A 22,241-nucleotide genomic window follows, 5' to 3' on the forward strand; every position below is an offset into this window, starting at 1 on the left:
AAACTCCATCCCGCTAGCAATGAAGGACAAAATTCCATTTGCCTTCTTAATCACCTGTTGCACCTGTAAACCAACCTTCTGTGACTCATGCACTAGCACACCCAGGTCTCCCTGCAGCATGCTTTAATATTTTATCGTTTAAATAATAATCCCGTTTGCTGTTATTCCTACTAAAATGGATAACCTCACATTTGTCAACATTGTACTCCATTTGCCAGACCCTAGCCCATTCACTTAACCCTATCCAAATCCCTCTGCAGACTTCCAGTATCCTCTGCACTTTTCGCTTTACCACTCATCTTAGTGTCATCTGCAAACTTGGACACATTGCCCTTGGTCCCCAACTCCAAATCATCTATGTAGATTGTGAACAATTGTGGGCCCAACACGGATCCCTAAGGGACACCACTAGCTACTGATCGCCAACCAGAGAAGCACCCATTAATCCCCACTCTTTGCTTTCTATTAATTAACCAATCCTCTATCCATGCTACTACTTTACCCTTGATGCCATGCATCTTTATCTTATACAGCAGCCTTTTGTGTGGCACCTTGTCAAAAGCTTTCTGGAAATCCAGATGTACCACATCCATTGGTTCCCCGTTATCCACTGCACTGGTAATGTCCTCAAAAAATTCCACTAAATTAGTTAGGCACGACCTGCTCTTTATGAACCCATGCTGCGCCTGCCCAATGGGACAATTTCTATCCAGATGCCTCGCTATTTCTTCCTTGATGATAGATCCCAGCATCTTCCCTACTACCGACGTTAAGCTCACTGGCCTATAATTTCCTGCTCTCTGCCTACCTCCTTTTTTAAACAGTGGTGTCACGTTTGCTAATTTCCAATCCACCGGGACCACCCCAGAGTCTAGTGAATTTTGATAAATCATCACTAGTGCATTTGCAATTTCCTAGCCATCTCTTTTAGCACTCTGGGATGCATTCCATCAGGGCCAGGAGACTTGTCTACCTTTAGCCCCATTAGCTTGCCCATCACTACCTCCTTAGTGATAACAATCCTCTCAAGGTCATCACCTGTCAGAACCACATTTCTATCAGTCACTGGTATGTTATTTGTGTCTTCCACTGTGAAGACCGACCCAAAAAACCTGTTCAGTTCCTCAGCCATTTCCTCATCTCCCATTATTAAAACTCCCTTCTCATCCTCTAAAGGACCAATATTTACCTTAGCCACTCTTTTTTGCTTTATATATTTGTAAAAACTTTTGCTGTCTGCTTTTATATTCTGAGCAAGTTTACTCTCATACTCTATCTTACTCTTCTTTATAGCTTTTTTTTGTAGCTTTCTGTTGCCCCTTAAATATTTCCCAGTCCTCTAGTCTCCCACCAATCTTTGCCACTTTGTATGCTCTTTCCTTCAATTTGATACTCTCCCTTATTTCCTTAGATATCCACGGTCGATTTTCCCTCTTTCTACCGTCCTTCCTTTTTGTGGGTATAAACCTTTGCTGAGCACTGTGAAAAATCGCTTGGAAGGTTCTCCACTGTTCCTCAACTGTTCCACCATAAAGTCTTTGCTCCCAGTCTACCTTAGCTAATTCTTCTCTCATCCCATTGTGATCTCCTTTGTTTAAACACAAAACACTAGTTTTTGATTTTACCTTCTCACCCTCCATCTGTATTTTAAATTCCACCATATTGTGATCGCTCCTTCCGAGAGGATGCTTCACTATGAGATCATGAATCAATCCTGTCTCATTACACAGGACAAAATCTAGGACCGCTTGTTCCCTCGTAGGTTCCATTACATACTGTTCTAGGAAACTATCGCGGATACATTCTATAAACTCCTCCTCAAGGTTGCCTTGACCGACCTGGTTAAACCAATCGACATGTAGATTAAAATCCCCCATGATAACTGGTGTACCATTTCTACATGCATCAGTTATCTCTTTGTATATTGCCTGCCCCACCATAACGTTACTATTTGGTGGCCGATAGACTACTCCTATCAGTGACTTTTTCGCCTTACTATTCCTGATTTCCACCCAAATGGATTCAACCTTATCCTCCATAGCACCGATATCATCCCTAGCTATTGCCCGGGTGTCATCCTTAAATAACAGAGCTACACCACCTCCCTTACCATCCACTCTGTCCTTCCGAATAGTTTGATACCCTCGGATATTTAACTCCCAGTCGTGACCATCCTTTAACCTCATAGCTAATGCCCTCCATACCAGGCAACATCCTGGTAAATCTCTTCTGCACCCTCTCTAAAGCTTCCACATCCAGTGCGGCGACCAGAATTGAACACTATACTCCAAGTGTGGCCTAACTAAGGTTCTATACAGTTGCAACATGACTTGCCAATTTTATACTCAATGCCCCGGCCAATGAAGGCAAGCATGCCATATGCCTTCTTGACTACATTCCCCACCTGTGTTGCCCCTTTCAGTGACCTGTGGTGCCCCTTTCAGTGACCTGTGGAGCTGTGCGCCAAAATCTCTCTGACTGTCAATACTCTTGAGGGTTCTACCATTTACTGTATATTCCTTACCTGTGTTAGACCTTCCAAAATGCGTTACCTCATATTTGTCTGGATTAAACTCCATCTGCCATCTCGCCGCCCAAGTCTCCAAACAATCTAAATCCTGCCGTATCCGATGACAGTCCTCATCGCTATCCGCAATTCCACCAACCTTTGTGTCATCCGCAAACTTACTAATCAGACCAGTTCCATTTTCCTCCAAATCATTTAGATTTACTACGAACAGCAAAGGTTCCAGCACTGATCCCTGCGGAACACCACTAGTCACAGCCCTCCAATTAGAAAAGCACCCTTCCATTGCTACTCTCTGCCTTCTGTGACCTAGCCAGTTCTGTATCCATCTTGCCAGCTCACCTCTGATCCCGTGTGACTTCACCTTTTGCACCAGACTGCCATGAGGGACCTTGTCAAAGGCCTTACTGAAGTCCATGTAGACAACATTCACTGCCCTACCTTCATCAATCATCTTTGTGACCTCGAAAAACTCTATGAAGTTAGTGAGACACAACCTCCCCTTCACAAAACCATGCTGCCTCTTGCTAATACGACCACTTGCTTCCAAATGGGAGTAGATCCTGTCTCGAAGAATTCTCTCCAGTAATTTCCCCACCACTGATGTAAGGCTCACTGGCCTGTAGTTCCCTGGATTATCCTTGCTACCCTTCTTAAACAAAGGAACAACATTGGCTATTCTACAGTCCTCTGGGACATCAGCTGAGGACAGTGAAGATCCAAAGATTTCTGTCAAGGCCTCAGCAATTTCCTCTCTTGCCTCCTTTAGTATTCTGGGGTAGATCCCATCAGGCCCTGGAGACTTATGCACCTTAATATTTTTCAAGATGCGCAACACCTCATCCTTTTGCATCTCAAAGTGACCCAGGCTATCTATACATCCTTCTCCAGACTCAACATCACCAATTCCTTCTCTTTGGGGAATACTGATGCAAAGTATTCATTTAGTACCTCACCCATTTCCTCTGGCTCCACACATAGATTCCCTTGCCTGTCCTTGAGGGGGCCAGCCCTTTCCCTGGCTACCCTCTTGCTTTTTATGTACGTGTAAAAAGCCTTGGGATTTTCATTAACCCTATTTGCCAATGACTTTTCGTGACCCCTTTTAGCCCTCCTGACTCCTCGTTTAAGTTCATTCCTACTTTCCTTATATTCCACACAGGCTTTTTCTGTTCCCAGCCTTCTAGTCCTGACAAATGCCTCCTTTTTCTTTTTGACGAGGCCTACAATATCTCTCATTATCCAAGGTTCCTGAAATTTGACATATTTATCCTTCTTCCTCCAGTGTCCCAAAATAATATTCCCGACCATTGTAGGTCACCCAGAGGCTGGCCAGGTACAGCATCCCAAATTTCACCCCCTTCTTAAAGAGGGCAGTCTTCACTCTGTTAAAGCCCACTCTTCTCTTGGCCAGCTCCGCACCCTGATATACAAAGGCACCCTGATATACCCTCCGTCCTGATATACTCGAAACTCATTTCCCTCCCAGGTACATCATCTCCTCTGCCTGACCCACCTCAAGGAACCGGTGCAACCGTACCACCATCACCCTCGGCAGCTCGTTACCCTGCGGCTTCTTCATCAGCGCCCTGTGCGGCCGGTCCACCTCCAGGGGCCGTTCAAAGAACCCCTCTCCCACCAACACCTCCAGCATTTTGGCTACCTACAAGCCAGCGTCCGCTCCCTCAATGCCCTCTGGCAGCCCCATGATCCTCAGGTTCTGTCTCCGGGTGCAGTTCTCCAGATCTTCCACCTTCTCCTGAAGCCGCTTCTGGGTATCTCACATTACCCCCACCTCGGCCGCCAATGAAGCAAGCTGCTCCTCATGCTCCCGCACCATCTCCTCTACCTTCTGGATCGCCTGGCTGTGAGTCTCTAACCTCAGCTCCACACAGTCGATCTCCACCTTAAGACAGCCCACATCTGCGACAGGTCCTCCAGAGATTCCTTTCTCTGCTGGGTGAACGTCCCATTCAAGAAGTAAGTCCACCAGCTGCTCCATAGACCATTGAGAAGGAAAGGCTGACTCCTTGCCCTCCACCTTCTTTCCCTGTGTTGCAGGAAATGTTTCATGCTACGAGGCTCCTTTCGCCTAAAACCACTTCTGGTCCACAAATCCATCCACTGGTGGAATAAGCTCTTCCTTCACCACTCCTGCACCTTTTTCCATCAAAACAATCACCCATTAAGGCCCAAAAACACTGCCACAAGCGGGAGATGCCAATTCTGTGACCACTCACACCATGGCCGCTACCAGAAGTCCCATACATCCTTTTCTAAGACAAATAATTTGGAGGCGCCTCAGATGCTGGTCATGAAAAGATCATGTACGTTGATTTGTAGCGGGGACATGCCTTCATGTACAGTAGTTGCAAAATAAAATGGGAACTGTTCTGGGGGAGGTGGGACCAATGCAAACCAGATAGGTTACACCTGGGCAGGACCGTGACTGATGTCCAAGGGGGAATATTTGTTAGAGTGGTACGGAGGGTTTAAAGATAAATGGTAGGAGGATGAGAATCTATGCAAGAGTCAGAGGAAGTGGTATCAAGGACATGAACAAAAGGCAGGAACGGGGATAAGAAAACTGATGGGCAGAGAAATCAAGGGCAAAAATCAAACAGGGCCACAGTGAAAAATAGTGGGACTGGTAAGTAATGTTAAAAAGACAAGTCCCAAAGCTTTATGCCTTATGCACAGAGCATTTGCTATAAAGTGAATGAATTAATTGTGCAAATAAATGTAAAATTAAATTGCATGGGGTTCTGGATAATTTATTGAGATGGATAGAAAACCGGTTGGCAGTCAAGAAACAAAGATTAGGATAAACGGATCATTTTCAAATTGGTAGACAGTGACTAGTAGGGTACCACAAGGATCGGTGCTGACCCCAGATATTCACTATATATATTAATAATTTAGATGAGGGAACTAAATATATCTCCAAATTTGCAGATGGCTCAAAGCTGGGTAGGAGCGTGAGCTGTGAGGAGGATGCAGAGATTGTTCAGTGTGATTTGGACAAGCTGAATGAGTGGGCAAATGCATGATAGATGCAGTATAATATGAATAAATGTGAGGTTATCCTCTTTGCTAGCAAAAACAAGAAGTTAGATTATTATCTGTATGGCTAGAAATTGAGAAAGTGAATGTGCAACAAGAGCTGGTGTCCTTGTACACCAGTCGCTGAAGGTGATGTCCACATAGAATCATACAGTGTAGAAGGAGGCCATCCAGCCCATCGAGTCTGCACCGATCCTCTGAAAGAGCAATCCACTCATGCCCACTCCCCACCCTATCCGAATAATCTTTTAACTAAACCTAACATGTGTGTCTTTGGACATAAAGTGATAAATTATCATAGCCAATCGACCTAACTTGCAGATCTTTGGACTGTGGGAGGACACCGGAGCACCCGGAGGATACCCACGCAAACGCTGGGAGAAAGTGGAAACTCCACACAGTCACTCAAGGCCGGAATTGAACCCGGGTCCCTGACGTTGTGAGGCAGCAGTGCTAACCACTGTGCCACCATGCCACCCCATATTCTGAGGAACCATAGTAATCTTTATAACTCATAGGAAGCTGTCATTAACAAAGATGAATTCATTTACATATTTACAATTACACGCTTAGCACAGCATCTCACTCCCAGAGCAAACCTCACTGGGAAGATAGGTCTGACCAGGTCCTTGTAGGGCTTGCTTTTATGCCCTGCCTTAATGAGCCCTAGTTGGTTGGCCTCCGATCCTATCTGGGGAGCTTGTACCCCATGAGTCCCGCAGGGAAATCAATGATGACTTCCCTGTGGTCCTCGAAGGTGTTATAATACCCCTCCAGAGTTCGAAAGTCCCCCATCAGCTACTACTAGTGGAGGGAGGCCTTCTGCGCCTCTTAGCCCGCGGCTGTGCATCCACTTGTGGTGGGTCTGGGTCTGGGTCAGGTAGAGTGTAACGTGTCACTGAACGCCAGTTTCAGGTCGAAGGGGAACCGTAGGGACCTCAGTGCTGGACACACTATCGTCTGCTGATGCAGAAATCTCCGCATCCATATCGAAACATGTGCCATAGAACTCCTGCTGGGCCGGGCATGGCAATTCAGACGGTTGGTCCCTCAACTCCGAGGGTTGCTCTTGCTGCAGTGACAGCAGTACTACTGCTGGAGCAATGTCACAACAGGCGACCTCACACCTGGTCAAATGGCCCACATGCTTCTTAAGGGTCTTTCCTTGAACTTGGATCCTATATGAGACCGCGCCAGTCTGGTCCAGCATGTCCTCCGACATCCGGAACTGCAGTGATTCTTCTGCAACTCCTGATGCTGCTTGACCTTTGCCCCAAGGTTTGTAAGAGTAAGACTCACCGAGTCCAGAGTCATTGTCCCATCAAATGTTCTGCTGGAACAATTCCGGTGGTCACATATGGTGTTGTACGGTAATTGAGTAAGAAGTGCGCCAACCAGGTGTCAGTACACCCGGTCGACAGCTTTTTCAATCCTTGTTTAAAAGTTTGGACCACCCTCTCTGCCAGTCCATTAGATAAAGGATGATATGGTGCAGTGCGGATGTGCCGAATGCCATTGTGTCGCATAAAAACAGCAAACTGCTCACAGGCGAAAGGAGTCCCGATGCCCATTACCAGCACCTCCAGAAGTCCGTGGGTACAAGCAGATCCCCCAAGCTTCTCAATTGCGGCTCTGGACATAGTCAAACACATCCTGCAAGCTTCCGGCCAATTGGAATGGGCGTCCACAATTATTAGGAACATGCAGCCCATGAATGGTCCAGCAAAATCCGTATGGAGGCGAATACATGGACGACTCAGCCATTCACATTGAGGATACCCTCCATCGTGTTGTGTGGCACTACCACTGTGCTAAATGGGATAGATTTCAAACAGATATAGCAGCTCAAGACTGCACATCCATGAGGCGCTGTGGTACATCAGCAACAGCAGAATTGTACTCAACCACAATCTGCAACCTCATGGCACGGCATATCCCCAATTTATCATTACCACAAAGCCAGGGGATCAACCCTGGTTCAATGAAGAGTTCAGGAGAGCATGCCAGGAGCAACACCAGGCTTACCTAAAAGAAATTGAGCTGTCAACCTGGTGAAGCTACAATACAGGACTACTTGTGTGCCAAACAGTATAAGAAAATGAAAATCGCTTATTGTCACAAGTAGGCTTCAAATGAAGTTACTGTGAAAAGCCCCTAGTCGCCACATTCCGGCACCTGTTCGGGGAGGCTGGTACAGGAATTGAACCATGCGGCTGGCCTGCCTTGGTCTGCTTTCAAAGCCAGCGATTTAGCCGTGTGCTAAACCAGCCCATATAAGCAATAACTAATGCACAGAGCTAAGCAATTCCACAACCAGCGCATCAGATCTAAGCTCTGCAGATCTGCCACATCCAGCCGTGGATGGTAGTGGACAATTAAACAATTCACTGGAGGAGGCTTCACAAATATCCCAATCCTCAATGATGGATGAGCCCAGCACATATTAATACTGTGGCTACCAGAGCAGATCAAAAGCTACGAAAGCTACAAAAGCATGGCGCTGTGCAGAGAGACCTGGATGTGCTAGTGCATGAGTCACAGAAAGTTGGTTTACAGGTGCAACAGGTGATTAAGAAGGCAAATGGAATGTTGTCCTTCATTGCTAGAGGGATGGAGTTTAAGACTAGGGAGGTTATGTTGCAATTGTATAAGGTGTTAGTGAGGCCACACCTGGAGTATTGTGTTCAATTTTGGTCTCCTTACTTGAGAAAGGATGTACTGGCACTGGAGGGTGTGCAGAGGAGATTCACTAGGTTAATCCCAGAGCTGAAGGGGTTGGAGTATGAGGAGAGGTTGAGTAGACTGGGACTGTACTCATTGGAATTTAGAAGGATGAGGGGGGATCTTATAGAAACATTTAAAATTATGAAAGGAATAGATAGGATAGATGCGGGCAGGTTGTTTCCACTGGCGGGTGAAAGCAGAACTAGGGGACATAGCCTCAAAATAAGGGGAAGTAGATTTAGGACTGAGTTTAGGAGGAACTTCTTCACCCAAAGGGTTGTGAATCTATGGAATTCCTTGCCCAGTGAAGCAGTTGAGGCTCCTTCATTACATGTTTTTAAGGTAAAGATAGATAGTTTTTTGAGGAATAAAGGGATTAAGGGTTATGGTGTTCAGGCCGGAAAGTGGAGCTGAGTCCACAAAAGATCAGCCATGATCTCATTGAATGGCGGAGTAGGCTCGAGGGGCCAGATGGCCTACTCCTGCTCCTGGTTCTTATGTTCTTATGAATCCTATGGCGAGTAACTCACCTCCTAACTCCCCAAAGCCTATCCAACATCTACAAGGCCAAAGTCAGGAGTGTAATGGAATACTCTCCATTTGCCTAGATGAACGTAACTCCAACAACACTCAAGAAGCTTGACACCATCCAGGACAAAGCAGCCTGCTTGATTGTTACCCCTTCCACAAGCATTCAATCCTTCCAACACCGGCAAAGAGTGGCAGCTATGTGGCTCCCCTCCAAGCCAGGACAAAAAAAAAGGCACTTTTAGTTGAATTTTGCCCAAATTTTAAAGAAAGAAATCCCCCAACAGGAAAAGGAGGGCAACCAAGAAAAGATGCCAGCAAACGGGAGTTCAAGGGGCCGACAAGAAAGCAGAAGCAGCGGAAAGAGCGACGACCAACAAGCGGACAAGACTGCAGAACCACATGGCAGAGGGACTCCCGCCACCCCAGGAGAGAGGACGGTCAGCAACCTGAGCATCAACCTCCCCCCCCCAACCACCTAGAGACGGATGGAAGAGCTTCCTGATGGAGGAGCTGACCGCCATGAAGGAGGAGATCAGGACAAATATCCAGTTGGCAGTCAAGCTGGCAGTGGCAGAGGCGATGGCCATCAAGCAGAAGGCAATCAATGGGCTGGGGAAGAAACTGGCGACTCAAGAGAGGACGATCTGCTACCTGGCAAAGGCCTCGATGGACCAGAGCAACAGAATCGTCACTCTGGAGGCAGAAGTAAAGAGGTTGTTGGCGGTCCAGGGGAATGTAAGGGGGAAAGCCGAGGACAAGGAGAACAGGTACCGACAACAAAACAGATCATGGGCCAGCCGGAAGGCATTGAGGGCAAGGGACCAACGGAGTACGTCGCCCAAATGCTGGGCAACCTAGTCGGGAGAGACAGCTTCCCCAAACCCCCAGAGCTCAGACCGGAACCTAAGGCAGTGAAGCAACCGAGGGCGATTATCTCAATGCTCCACTGATATCAGGACCGTGAGAGAATCCTGCGGTGCGCACGCCAGATGAAAGCGAGAACCTGGGAAGGACACAAAATCAGAATCTACCTGCACATTGGGGCAGATCCAGCAAAACGCAGGGCCGAGTTTAACCAGACAAAATCGGCCCTGTGCAAGAACGGGGTACATTTAGGTCTGCTGTTCCCAACTAGGCTCTGGGTCACGTAGCAAAAACAAAACCACTACTTTAACTCCCCGGAGAAAGCAAATTCATTTGCCAGAGGAAGACTGTGAAAGCGCAAAAGACTCATTGGACAGTGAGCATGTTTGCACGGGACTGCGCTGTCTCATTCTGACCATAAAAGGAAGACTGGGTCATAGAAAGAAGTGAGGACTGGGGAAGGCAGGTGAGGGTTTAAACAGGGAAAATGGGCAGTCAGCCAGCACAAGGAAGGGGCTAGACCAGCCCCAGGAGGGAGGCCACCACACTAGAAGTGGTGTTCCACAGGGATCGGTGCTGGGGCCTCTGTTGTTGGGAGTAGACATAAACGATTTGGAAGACAATGTAGCTGGTCTGATTAGTAAGTTCATGGATGACACCAAGGTTACTGGAGTGGCAGATAGTGTTGAGGATTGTCAGAGGATACAGCAGGACATAGATAGGTTGGAGACTTGGGCAGAGAAATAGCAAATGGAGTCTAATCCAGACAAATGTGATGGAATGCATTTTGGTAGGTCTAATACAGAGGGGAATATACGGTAAATGGCAAAACGTTTAGCAATATAGAAAGTCGTAGAGATCTGGGCGTGCAGATCCACAGATCTTTGAAAGTGGCAACACAAGTGGACAGGGTAGTTAAGAAAGCATATGGAATACTTGATTTTATTGGACTGGGAATCGAGTATAAAAACTGGCAAGTCATGCTACAGTTCTATACAGCCTTGGTAAGACAGCACTTGGAATATTGCGCACAATTCTGGTCGCCACACTACCACAAGGAATTGGAGGCTTTGGAGAGGGTGCAGAGGGAGAGGTACCAGGATGTTGCCTGGTCTGGAGGGTGTTAGCTATGCGGAGAGGCTGAACAGACTCAGACTGTTTTCATTAGAATTAAGGAGGTTGAGGGGTGACCTGTTAGAAGTTTACAAGATTATGAGGGGCATGAATAGAGTGGATGGGCAGGCACTCTTTCCCAGCGTGGAGGGGTCAGTCACCAGGGAGCCAGGGTTTAAGGTCTGTGGGACAAAGTTTAGAGGAGACGTGCGAGGCAGGTTTTTTTTTACACAGAGGGTGATGAATTCCTGGAATGCATTGCCAGGGGAGGTTGTGGAAGGAGGTTGATAGTCACCACTGTTTTATTATATTGTATATTTGGGTTTTACGGTAAGGCCCCTGTACTACAGGTATGGGAGTAGATCCCTGCCTGCTGGCTCCGCCCAGTAGGCGGAGTAGAAATATGTGTGCTCTCCAAACAGCAGCCATTTTGTCAGCTGCTGTTGGAAGCCACACATCTCTGTGTTATAAAGGCTCGATTACATTCTACTCTCGTCTCGTCGTAATTGATAGTGCATCAATTTATTACACAGAGATTTTTCAGAGATGGACCTCCGCGTCAAGCTGGATCGCCTGCAGCATCCTCAAGCAGACAATGCCAAAAAAGACTTCGAACATTGGCTGGCTTGCTTTGAAGCAGACACCTGGTCTGCACCAGACCCAATCCCAGAAGCACAGAAGCTCCAGATTTTGTACATGAGGCTGAGCTCCAACGTTTTTCCCCTCATCCAGGATGTGCCGACCTATGCAGAAGCCATGACGCTACTGAAGGAGAATTACGTTCAGCGGACCAACCAAATCTACGCCAGGCACCCCCTGTCCACGCGGCATCAACTTCCCGGTGAGTCTGTGGAAGATTTCTGGCATGCCCTGCTCGCCCTGTTGAGAGATTGTGACTGCCAGGCCGTTTCGGCCACTGACCATTTGAACCTGCTGATGAGAGATGCATTCGTTACAAGCATAGGGTCTGACTACATCCGCCAGAGCCCCTTAGAAGGGGCCACGCTTGACCTCGCGGCGACCAAGAAACTAGCACTCTCGCTTACGGTCGCCTCACGCAACGTATAGGCTTATGCCCCCGACCGCATGGCCCACCACCCCGTGCATCGTAGACCCTGCCGGTGGCCACCCCCACGCCTGCGCCGTGCAGCAGCAATCAACCCCGGGGGACCCAAATGCTACTTCTGCGGATAGACAAAACACCTCTGGCAGCGCTGCCCGCCACGGAGTGCGCTCTGCAAGGCCTGTGGCAAGAAGGGCCATTTTGCTGCAGTGTGCCAGGCCCGCTCAATTGCCGTTATTGTCCCGGCGCCCCCCACGTGCAGTCAGTGGGCGCCGCCATTTTCCCCTCCTCAGACCACGTGCAGCCCGTGAGCGCTGCCATCTTGCTCTACTCACAACACATGCGGCCCGCGGGCGTTGCCATCTTGTTTGCCTCAGAACCAATGGGCGGCGCCTTCTTGCCTGCCCCAGGACACGTGCGGCCCGTGGGCACCGCCATCTCATCCGCCTCAGGACCCTGCCCGTCGGGCACCTCATTAGGCCGCTCATCGCCTGCAACCGCCGATGACCAGCCGCGTCTCGACCAGTCTCGACCGCATAACCTCGCGACCGCCTCGTCAAAGGTGAAGGTCGACGGGCACGAGATATCCTGCCTTCTGGACTCCGGGAGCACTGAGAGCTTCATCCACCCCAATACGGTAAGGCATTGCTCTCTCGCGGTACACCCCACTAACCAAAGAATCTCCCTGACCTCCGGATCCCACTCCTTGGCGATCCGGGGATACTGCATCACCACCCTCACCGTCCAGGGTGGAGAGTTCAGCGGCTTCCAGCTCTACGTCCTCCCCAACCTCTGCCCTACCTTGCTACTCGGCCTGGACTTCCAGTGCAACTTCCAGAGCCTAACCCTGAAATTTGGGGGGGCCCTTACCACCCCTTACTGTTTGCGGCATGGCGATTCTTAAGGTCAACCTACCTTCCCTTTTGCAAAGCTAACCCCGGATTGCAAACCCGACGCCACAAGGAGCAGACGGTACAGTGCCCAGGACAGGACCTTCATCAGGTCTGAGATCCAACGGCTGCTACGGGAAGGCATTATCGAGGCCAGCAACTGCCCCTGGAGAGCCCAAGTGGTTGTGGTGAAAACCAGGGAGAAAAACAAGATGGTCGTTGACTACACGCAGCTCGACGCGTACCCCCTCCCACACATATCTGATATGGTCAAACAGATTGCACAGTACCCGGGTCTTCTCGACAGTAGACTTTGAAATCTGCCTACCACTAGCTCCCCATCCGTAAGGCGGACCTCTCATACACTGCGTTTGAAGCAGAAGGCCGCCTTTACCATTTTCTTAGGGTTCCCTTCAGCGTCACTAGCGGGGTCTTGGTCTTCCAACGGGAGATGGACAGAATGGTTGACCGATACGAACTGCAGGTCACCTTCCCGTACCTGGACAACGTCACCATCTGCGGCCACGACCAGCAGGACCACGACGCTAACCTTTCCAAATTTCTCCACACCGCCACTCTCCTCAACCTAACTTACAACAAGGAGAAGTGTGTGTTCAGCATGAACCGATTAGCCATCCTCGGCTCTGTGGTTCAGAACGGAATTCTGGGGCCCAACCCCAACCGCAAGCGCCCCCTCATGAATTCCTCCTCCACCACTTCCCCAAGGCCCTCAAACGATGCCTGGGGTTCTTTTGTATTACGCCCAGTGGGTCCTAAATTATGCGGACAAGACCCGCTCACTGATTCAATCCACCATTTTCCCACTGATGGCCAAGGCTCATCCGGCCTTCAACCGTATCAAGGCCGACATCGCCAAGGCCACGATGCATGCGGACGACGAGACGCTCCCCTTCCAAGTCGAGAATGATGCATCAGACGTTGCTCTGGCCGCCACCCACAACCAGGCAGGCAGGCCCCGTGGCATTCTTTTCCCGCACCCTCCATGCCTCCGAAATTCGGCACTTCTCCGTCGAAAAGAAGGCCCAAGCTATTATTGAAGCAGTGAGACATTGGAGGCATTACCTGGCCGGCAGGCGATTCACTCTCCTCACTGACCAACGGTTGGTTGCCTTCATGTTTAACACACAGCGGGGTAAGATGAATAATGATAAAATCTTGAGGTGGAGGATCGAGCTCTCCACCGACAATTATGAGGTTTTATGTCGCCCCGGTAAGCTCAACAAGCCCCACCGATGCCCTGTCCCGAGGTACATGTGCCAGCGCACAAGTGGACCGACTCCGGACCCTGCACGACAATCTCTGTCACCCAGGAGTCACCCGTTTTTACCACTTCATTTAGGCCCGCAATATGTCCTACTCCATCGAGGAAGTCAGGGCTTTCACCAGAGACTGCCAGGTCTGCGCGGAGTATAAACCTCATTTACCAGCCAGACTGTGCGCACCCTTTTGAACGTCTCAGCGTGGACTTCAAAGGGCCCGTCGCCTCTACCGACCACAACACGTACTTTCTCAGTGTGGTCAACGAATATTCCTGATTCCCCTTTGCCGTTCCATGCCCCGATATGACGTCTGCCACCGTCATCAAAGCCCTCAACACCATCTTCGCTCTGTTCGGTTTCCCTGCCTATGTCCACAACGACCGGGGATCCTCATTTATGAGCGATGAGTTGCACCAGTACCTGCTCAACAGGGGCATTGCCTCGAACAGGACGACCAGCTACAACACCAGAGGAAACACGCAGGTGGAGCTGGAGAATGGGACGGTCTGGAGGGCCATCCAGCTGGCCTTACGGTTCAGGAATCTCCCGGCCTCCCGCTGGCAGGAGGTCCTCCCTGACGCACTTCACTCCATTTGGTCGCTCCTGTGCACCGCGACTAACGAGACCCCCCATGAACGTATTTGCCTTCCCCAGGAAGTCCACCTCCGGGGTTTCGCTCCCAACATGGCTGGCAGCTCCAGGACCCGTTCTCCCCTAAACACGTGCGGCTCCACAAGGCGGACTCGTTGTATGAGAGGGTACAGCTACCCCACACCAACCCTCAGTACGCCTATGTAGTGTACCCAGACAGCTGCCAAGACACAGTCGCCCTCATGGACCTGGCTGGGTCCCCCCCCCCCCCCCCCCCCCCCGGCCCCCCTCGGCCGAAGAGCCTATTCCTGTGCTGTATTATTCTTTGTTCTAAATCTTGGCACAATGGTTAGCATTGCTGCCTCACCGCTACAGAGACCCGGGTTCAATTCCGGCCTCGGATGACTGTGTGGAGTTTGCACTTTCTCCCCATGTGTGCATGGGTTTCCTCCAGGTGTTCTGGTTCCCTCCCACAGTCCAAAGATGTGCAGGTTCGATGGATTGGGCTATACTGCCCTTTGTGTCCAAAAAGGGTCAGGTAGAGTTACTGGGTTATGGGGAAAAGGTGAAGGTGTGGACTCGAGTAGGGTGCTCTTTCCACGGGTCGATGCAGGCTCGATGAGCCAAAAGGCCTCCTTCTACACAGTTAAAAAAAAAATTCCATGAAAACAACTGGGATGAAGTCCAAGAAAACTGAGGGGGGCCTTTTAAACAGTCCATCTTGCCACCCGGCAGGCTTTGTGGTCACCTCCGATTCTAATCCTCCTGCAACCTCTGGAATGAAAATTCACCAATTGAGGCACTTTATCCAGAGGTGGGTACACCCAGTCTGAAATTTCAGATTTGTCAGTGAAAATCCAGCCCAACCTTCCAGTTCAAGATGATCTCTCTGATGAAAGGTCATCTCAATCTAAACTTTAACTCTGTTCTTCTCCACAGATGCTGCCTGACCCTTCGCGTATTTCTGAAGTTCTTGTTCATGGGTGCGATTCAACCAGGAGTAAACAGAGCCTAGTTTAGGGCGGGTTGAGCAGGGTCTCTAAAAGGAGCCTCATGGCTAATTTATATATGCATATCTGGATCTCGCCCAGGGAGGGAGAGATCCAGATCGCAACGTCTCGTGAGGCTCAGTTTCATCTCGTGAGACGTTTCCAGCATTGCGAATCTAGCTAGAGGCCTCTCGTGAGGTTCAACAACCTCATCGTGCCACCAAGTTGGTAACTTACGCCTTATATTTCAGATTTTCAGGATCTGTAGTATTTTGCCTTTTTATTAAAATAAATTGATCTATATTATAATAATGGAGAGAGAATAGTTTAGTACAAGGGTTAAAGTGATTATGTAATAATATCATCACCAACAGTTGCTTCTAGCCTATTGTCTTACACAGCTAACAAAATTAACTGAATATGAATAAATGCCATAAATGTTACCACATTTAGTGACTCAGGGTGATAATCACATCCAAAGTTAAGGTGTAAGCAAACCTGATAAACCTTTTGCTTCAAACATTTCATTCCACTCCATTTCATTGTGTATCGGTGTCTGTCAGGGAAAAATATGATTACTGAGAATTTATCAAAATTTTAAAATTTCATTTAAATTAGATGAACTGGTTCATACCTGAATTTGAATGTCCTTTTTCCTGCCAGCCATCTTATCTGAACTAAAAAAATATTTTTAAAACACAAAATTATTGAGATGATTTTTGCCTTTTGTAATAATTTTCAAGGGCATCTTCAAGTTCCTAATTTCTTTTGCAGTTTTCAAAAGAGGAATTTCGAATAAGGATGTGGAAATTTTAGCAAGACTGTATTTATTGCCCCACATATGTCTTGAGAAAATGGTAATGGGTCATCTCTTTGAACCACTTGAAACTTAGGATACTGTATGCTTTATTAACTGCTCTCTCAACCTGCTCAATGATAATGATGTTCCCAGAATGGCATTACGTAGAGAATTCCAGATTACCCAGCAACAACGAAAGAACAGCAGTTGGTGCCTCATATATCTGTGCTGGTTCAGCCATGTTCATTGGATGGATGATGGCTGTATATCCAAAGACCTTCTGTATGGTTGTGTGGTGAGTTGGCCACTGGATCACACCCCGGCAATCACACATCAACCCTATTGATATGCACCAATTTGTTTTGGGTAGCCCAGACTGAGCCAGATTCTGGGGCACCGAGAGTTTCTGATGTGACCTTATATGGCAACAGGTTACATGCGAGCAATACCACCGGAGATGGACACCTGGGGACGTGTCAAGCGGACATTAAGAAACCCATTAGGTACTGGGATCCCCTCCCGAGACCTCGTTGTCCAGAAACCAGAGAAGTTTATGGAAAGGCAGGGAGGGATGAGGATAAAGGTAGACGCCCAAGGCACGCCAGCAGAGAAGACTCCATGCAGAGGCAATCGAGACATCTGACCAGAGGTGGAAAGAAGCAGCATGCAAGACCCACCTTCACAACGACGAATCTGACAGACTCAGAGAATCGGACCCACAGCTCAACCAAAGTTATCTTTGCGGGTTGTGCAACAAATCTTGGGAATTTTTAGTAAATATTATTGGGTTAATTCAAGGGTAAACATTATTGTTGTTAAATAAAGTTGGTTTGATGTTATACGTGTTGTCCTTTTGTTTGCCATTGGGTAAAATGTATCTGAATTCTTACAGACACAATAATATGCAGCAGAGAGAGCCATGCCATAATGGAACTCCTGAGGCCACCAAGCAATACCGAACACAGAGCTGTCCACCATGGTGCAAACCATTGTCTTAGGAGATGGAAAGTTGCCATCAGAGGTGTTTCATATTTCACTGATCCCACTTCATAAATAACAAGTCAAGTTGGTGGATGACTTTGATGGAAATTTGTTATTTGCTTCGTGGTTCCGGATTAGAAATACGGAAGTTGGGAGTTGTATTGTCTCCAGCGGAGTGGGCAGAGAGGGGAGCAATTTCTGGAGGGGAGAGCTGGAAGGTAAGCTGTGTTTTTGATTTTTAATTTACTTTTTCAGAGCAGGAAACCGGAAGTCGGCCGTGGGGAGACCTGGGAAGGTTGTATTACCCAATAAATTTGAACGATGAGGAAACCCGAGACATTACACATGTAGTGTTTCCGACCATCCCTCCTCCTCTAACCTAAACAAAAGACTCAGTGCTGTGAGCAGGTAAGCTATTGCCATTTTTTTTCTTTTTTACTGGGAGACTAAGTAGAGGTGATGGCAGCTAGGGCAGTGAAATTTTCCTCCTGCAGAATGTTCGAGTTAAGGGAGTACTTGCTGTCTTCACCTGCGGGAAGTATAGCCATCTCCAGCTCCTCACAGACCGTGTTAGGGAACTGGAGCTGGAGTGGAATGAACTGAGGATCATTCGGGAAGCTGAGGGGGTGATAGATAGAAGCTACAGGGATATAGTTACACCTGAGAACAAAGGTAGCTGGGTAACAGTTAGAGGTGGGAAGAGGAGGAAGCAGTCAGTGCAGAGATCCTCTGTGGTCGTTCCTCTCAACAATAAGTATCCCGTTTTGGATACTGTTGGGGGGATTACCCAGCAGGGGCAGGCTGCAGTGACCGGGTCTCTGGCACGAGGTCCGGCTCTGGGCTCAGAAGAGAAGGGGGAGATGAGGAGAGCTCTAGTTATAGGGGGCTCAATAGTTAGAGGTACAGACAGGTGGCTCTGTGGGCACGGGCGAGACTCTCGGATAGTTTGTTGCCTCCCGGGTGCCAGGGTCCATGACGTCTCGGATCATGTCTTCAGGACCCTTAAGTGGGAGGGTAAGCAGCCAGAAGTCGTAGTGCGCATTGGTACCAACGACGTAGGTAGGAAAAGGGGATGCAGATGTATTAAACAAGTTCAGGGAGTTAGGCTGGAAGTTAAAAGCCAGGACAGACAGAGTTGTCATCTCTGGTTTGTTGTCGGTGACACATGATAGCGAGGCTAGGAATAGGGAGAGAGTGCAGTTGAACACGTGGCTGCAGGATTGGTGTAAGAGGGATGGCGTCAGGTATTTGGATAAGTGGAGCACATTCTGGGGAAAGTGGGGCCTGTACAAGCAGCTCGGGTTGCATGTGAACCAGAAGGGCACCAATATCCTGGGAGGGAGGTTTTCTAGTACTCTTCGGGAGGGTTTAAATTAATTTGGAAGGGGAATGAGAACCAGATTTGTAGTCCAGCAACTAAGGTAGCCGATGTTCAGGATGCCAAAGCTTGTAGTGAAGCAGTGGGGAAGGTAACACTGACAAAGGAGAGTACTTGCAGGCACAGAGATGGGTTGAAGTGTGTATACTTCAACGCAAGCAACATCAGGAATAAGGTGGATGAACTTAAGGCATGGATCGGTACTTGGGACTACGATGTGGTGACCATCACGGAAACTTGAATACAAGAGGGGCAGAAATGGTTATTGGAGGTTCCTGGTTATCGATGTTTCAATAAGATTAGGGAGGGTGGTAAAAGAGGTGGGGGGTTGGCATTGTTAATTTGAGATAGTATAACAACTGCAGAAAGGCAGTTCGAGGAGGATCTGCCGACTGAGGCAGTATGAATTGAAGTCAGAAATAGGAAAGGAGCAGTACCATGGTTGGGAGTTTTCTATTGGCCGCCGAGATCTGGAGGGACAGATTGGAAACAGATTTGGTGCAGAAGTCACAGGGTAGTAGTCATGGTGATTCAACATTCCTGAATATTGAGTGGAAACTCTTTAGATCAAATAGTTTGGATGGTGTGGTGTTTGTGCAGTGTGTCCAGGAAGCTTTTCTAACACAGTATGTATATTGTCCGACCAGAGGGGAGACCATATTGGATTTGGTACTTGGTAATGAACCAGGATAAGTGATTGATTTGTTAGTGGGGTTAGTGGGGGAGGATTTTGGAGATAGTGACCACAATTCTGTGACTTTCACTTTAGTAATAGAGAGGGATAGGTGCGTGCAACAGGGTAAGGTTTACAATTGGGGGAAGGGTAAATATGATGCTGTCAGACAAGAACTGAAGTGCATAAGTTGGCAACATAGACTGATCAGGGAAGGACACAATTGAAATGTGGAACTTGTTCAAGGAACAGGTACTGCGGTGTCCTTGATATGTATGTCCCTCTCAGGCAGGGAAGAGATGGTCGGTGAGGGAACCATGGTTGACAAGAAAGGTTGAATGTCTTGTCAAGAGGAAGAAGGATACTTATGTAAGGCTGAGGAAACAAGGTTCAGACAGGGCGCTGGAGGTAATTGAAAAAAGGGATTAGGAGAGCTAAGAGAGGGCATGAAAATATTGGTGGGTAGGATCAAGGAAAACCCCAAGGCCTTTTAACATATGTGAGAAATATGAGAATGACTAGAGCGAGGATAGGGTCCGATCAAGGACAGTAGCGGGAGATTGTGCATGAGTCTGAAGAGATAGGAGAGGTCTTGAACGAGTGCTTTTCTTCAGTATTTACGAATGAGAGGGGACATATTGTTGGAGAGGACAGTGTGAAACAGACTGGTAAGCTCGAGGAGATACTTGTTATGAAGGAAGATGTGTTGGGCATTTTGAAAAACTTGAGGATAGACAAGTCCCCCTGGCCTGACAGGATATATCCAAGGATTCTATGGGAAGCAAGAGATGAAATTGCAGAGCCGTTGGGAATTATCTTTTTCGTCCTCGCTGTCAACAGGGGTGGTACCAGGGGATTGGAGAGTGGCAAATATTGTGCCCCTGTTCAAAAAAGGGAATAGGAATAACCCTGGGAATTACAGACAAGTTAGTCTTACTTCAGTGGTAGGCAAAGTAATGGAAAGGGTACTGAGGGATAGGATTTCTGAGCATCTGGAAAGACATTGCTTGATTAGGGATAGTCAGCACGGATTTGTGAGGGATAGGTCTTGCCTCACAAGTCTTATTGAATTCTTTGAGGAGGTGACCAAGCACATGGATGAAGGTAAAGCAGCGGATGTAATGTGCATGGATTTTAGTAAGGCATTTGATAAGGTTCCCCATGGTAGGCTTATGCAGAAAGTAAGGAGGCATGGGATAGTGGGGAATTTGGCCAGTTGGATAACGAACTGGCTAACCGATAGAAGTCAGAGTGTGGTGGTGGATGGCAAATATTCAGCCTGGAGCCCAATTACCAATGGCGTACCGCAGGGATCAGTTCTGGGTCCTGTGCTGTTTGTGATTTTCATTAAAGACTTGGATGAGGGAGTTGAAGGGTGGGTCAGTAAATTTTCAGACAATACGAAGATTGGTGGAGTTGTGGATAGTGAGAAGGGCTGTTGTCAGCTGCAAAGAGACATAGATAGGATGCAGAGCTGGGCAGAGAAGTGGCAGGTGGAGTTTAACCCTGAAAAGTGTGAGGTAATCCATTTTGGAAGGACAAATATGAATGCGGAATACAGGGTTAACGATAGGGTTTCTTGGCAATGTGGAGGAGCAGAGAGATCTTGGGGTCTATGTTCATAGATCTTTGAAAGTTGCCACTCAAGTGGATAGAGCTGTGAAGAAGGCCTATGGTGTGCTAGCGTTCATTAGAAGAGGGATTGAATTTAAGAGCCGTGAGGTGATGATGCAGCTGTACAAAACCTTGGTAAGGCCACATTTGGAGTACTGTGTGCAGTTCTGGTCGCCTCATTTTAGGACGATGTGAAAGCTTTTGGAAAAGGTGCAAAGGAGATTTACCAGGATGTGCCTGGAATGGAGAGTTAGTCTTACGAGGAAAGGTTGAGGGTGCTAGGCTTTTTCTCATTAGAACAGAGAAGGATGAGGGGCGACTTGATAGAGGTTTTTAAGGTGATTAGGGGAATAGATAGAGTAGACAGTAAGAGACTTTTTCCTTGGGTGGAACAAACCATTACAAGGGGACATAAATTAAGCTGAAAGGTGGAAGATATAGGGGGGATATCAGAGGTAGGTTCTTTACCCAGAGAGTAGTGGGGGCATGGAAGCACTGCCTGTGGAAGTAGTTGCGTCGGAAACATTCTGGACTTTCAATTGGCTATTGGATAGGTACATGGATTACGGTAGAATGCTGGGGTGTAGATTGATTTGTTCTTAATCTAGAACAAAAGTTCCCCACAACATCGTGGGCTGAAGGGCCTGTTCTGTGCTGTATTTTCTATGTTCACTATTATCCCAGCTGATATGAACTAACATGCCATAAGTCCAGGGACTTAACATGAAACCTTCCTGTTCCATCGCTCACCTATTGCCAGATAAATACATTGAGTCATCAGAGAGCTACCTGATATCTTTGATCCATACAACTAAAATAACTGTTTACAGATAACAGAATTGTTACAGCACAGGAGGCCATTCAGCCCATCATGTGAACACCAGCTCTCTGAATAACCAATTCACATAGTGCCATTATCTCGACTTCTCCATGTCACCTGTCATGTTAATCACCCTGGAGTAACACAGACTGCAACTGGATGCAGTTGTACTTGAAAGTAGACTCCAAACTTTGATGTTAGTTCAATACGCTTTATTGAACTTGTTAAGCAATGCACACAGTTCGCTGTGGGTTTGACACTCTACTAATCTAAGTGTGCTTACAATAACTAACTAGACCAGACTAGCTCTGAGCCAGTGTAGAAGGTGCTAACTGATATAT

At 47.9% G+C, this 22,241-nt stretch overlaps 1 protein-coding gene across 1 annotated transcript in view; it reads right to left on the reverse strand.

Annotated features, from left to right (window-relative positions):
* Positions 1-22,241, reverse strand: part of LOC119972875 (thioredoxin domain-containing protein 3-like) — a 224,582-nt gene that overhangs the window by 178,210 nt on the left and 24,131 nt on the right. The window contains exons 2-3 of the mRNA XM_038810402.1: positions 16,270-16,312; positions 16,134-16,191 (exon numbers count right to left, since the gene is read on the reverse strand). Of these exons, the coding sequence (XP_038666330.1) occupies positions 16,134-16,191; positions 16,270-16,302 (91 nt within the window). The 5' untranslated portion in view covers positions 16,303-16,312. The remainder of the gene's footprint in view (positions 1-16,133; positions 16,192-16,269; positions 16,313-22,241) is intronic.

This window comes from Scyliorhinus canicula, chromosome 10 (genome assembly GCF_902713615.1).
Source record: "Scyliorhinus canicula chromosome 10, sScyCan1.1, whole genome shotgun sequence".
Taxonomy (NCBI): domain Eukaryota; kingdom Metazoa; phylum Chordata; class Chondrichthyes; order Carcharhiniformes; family Scyliorhinidae; genus Scyliorhinus; species Scyliorhinus canicula.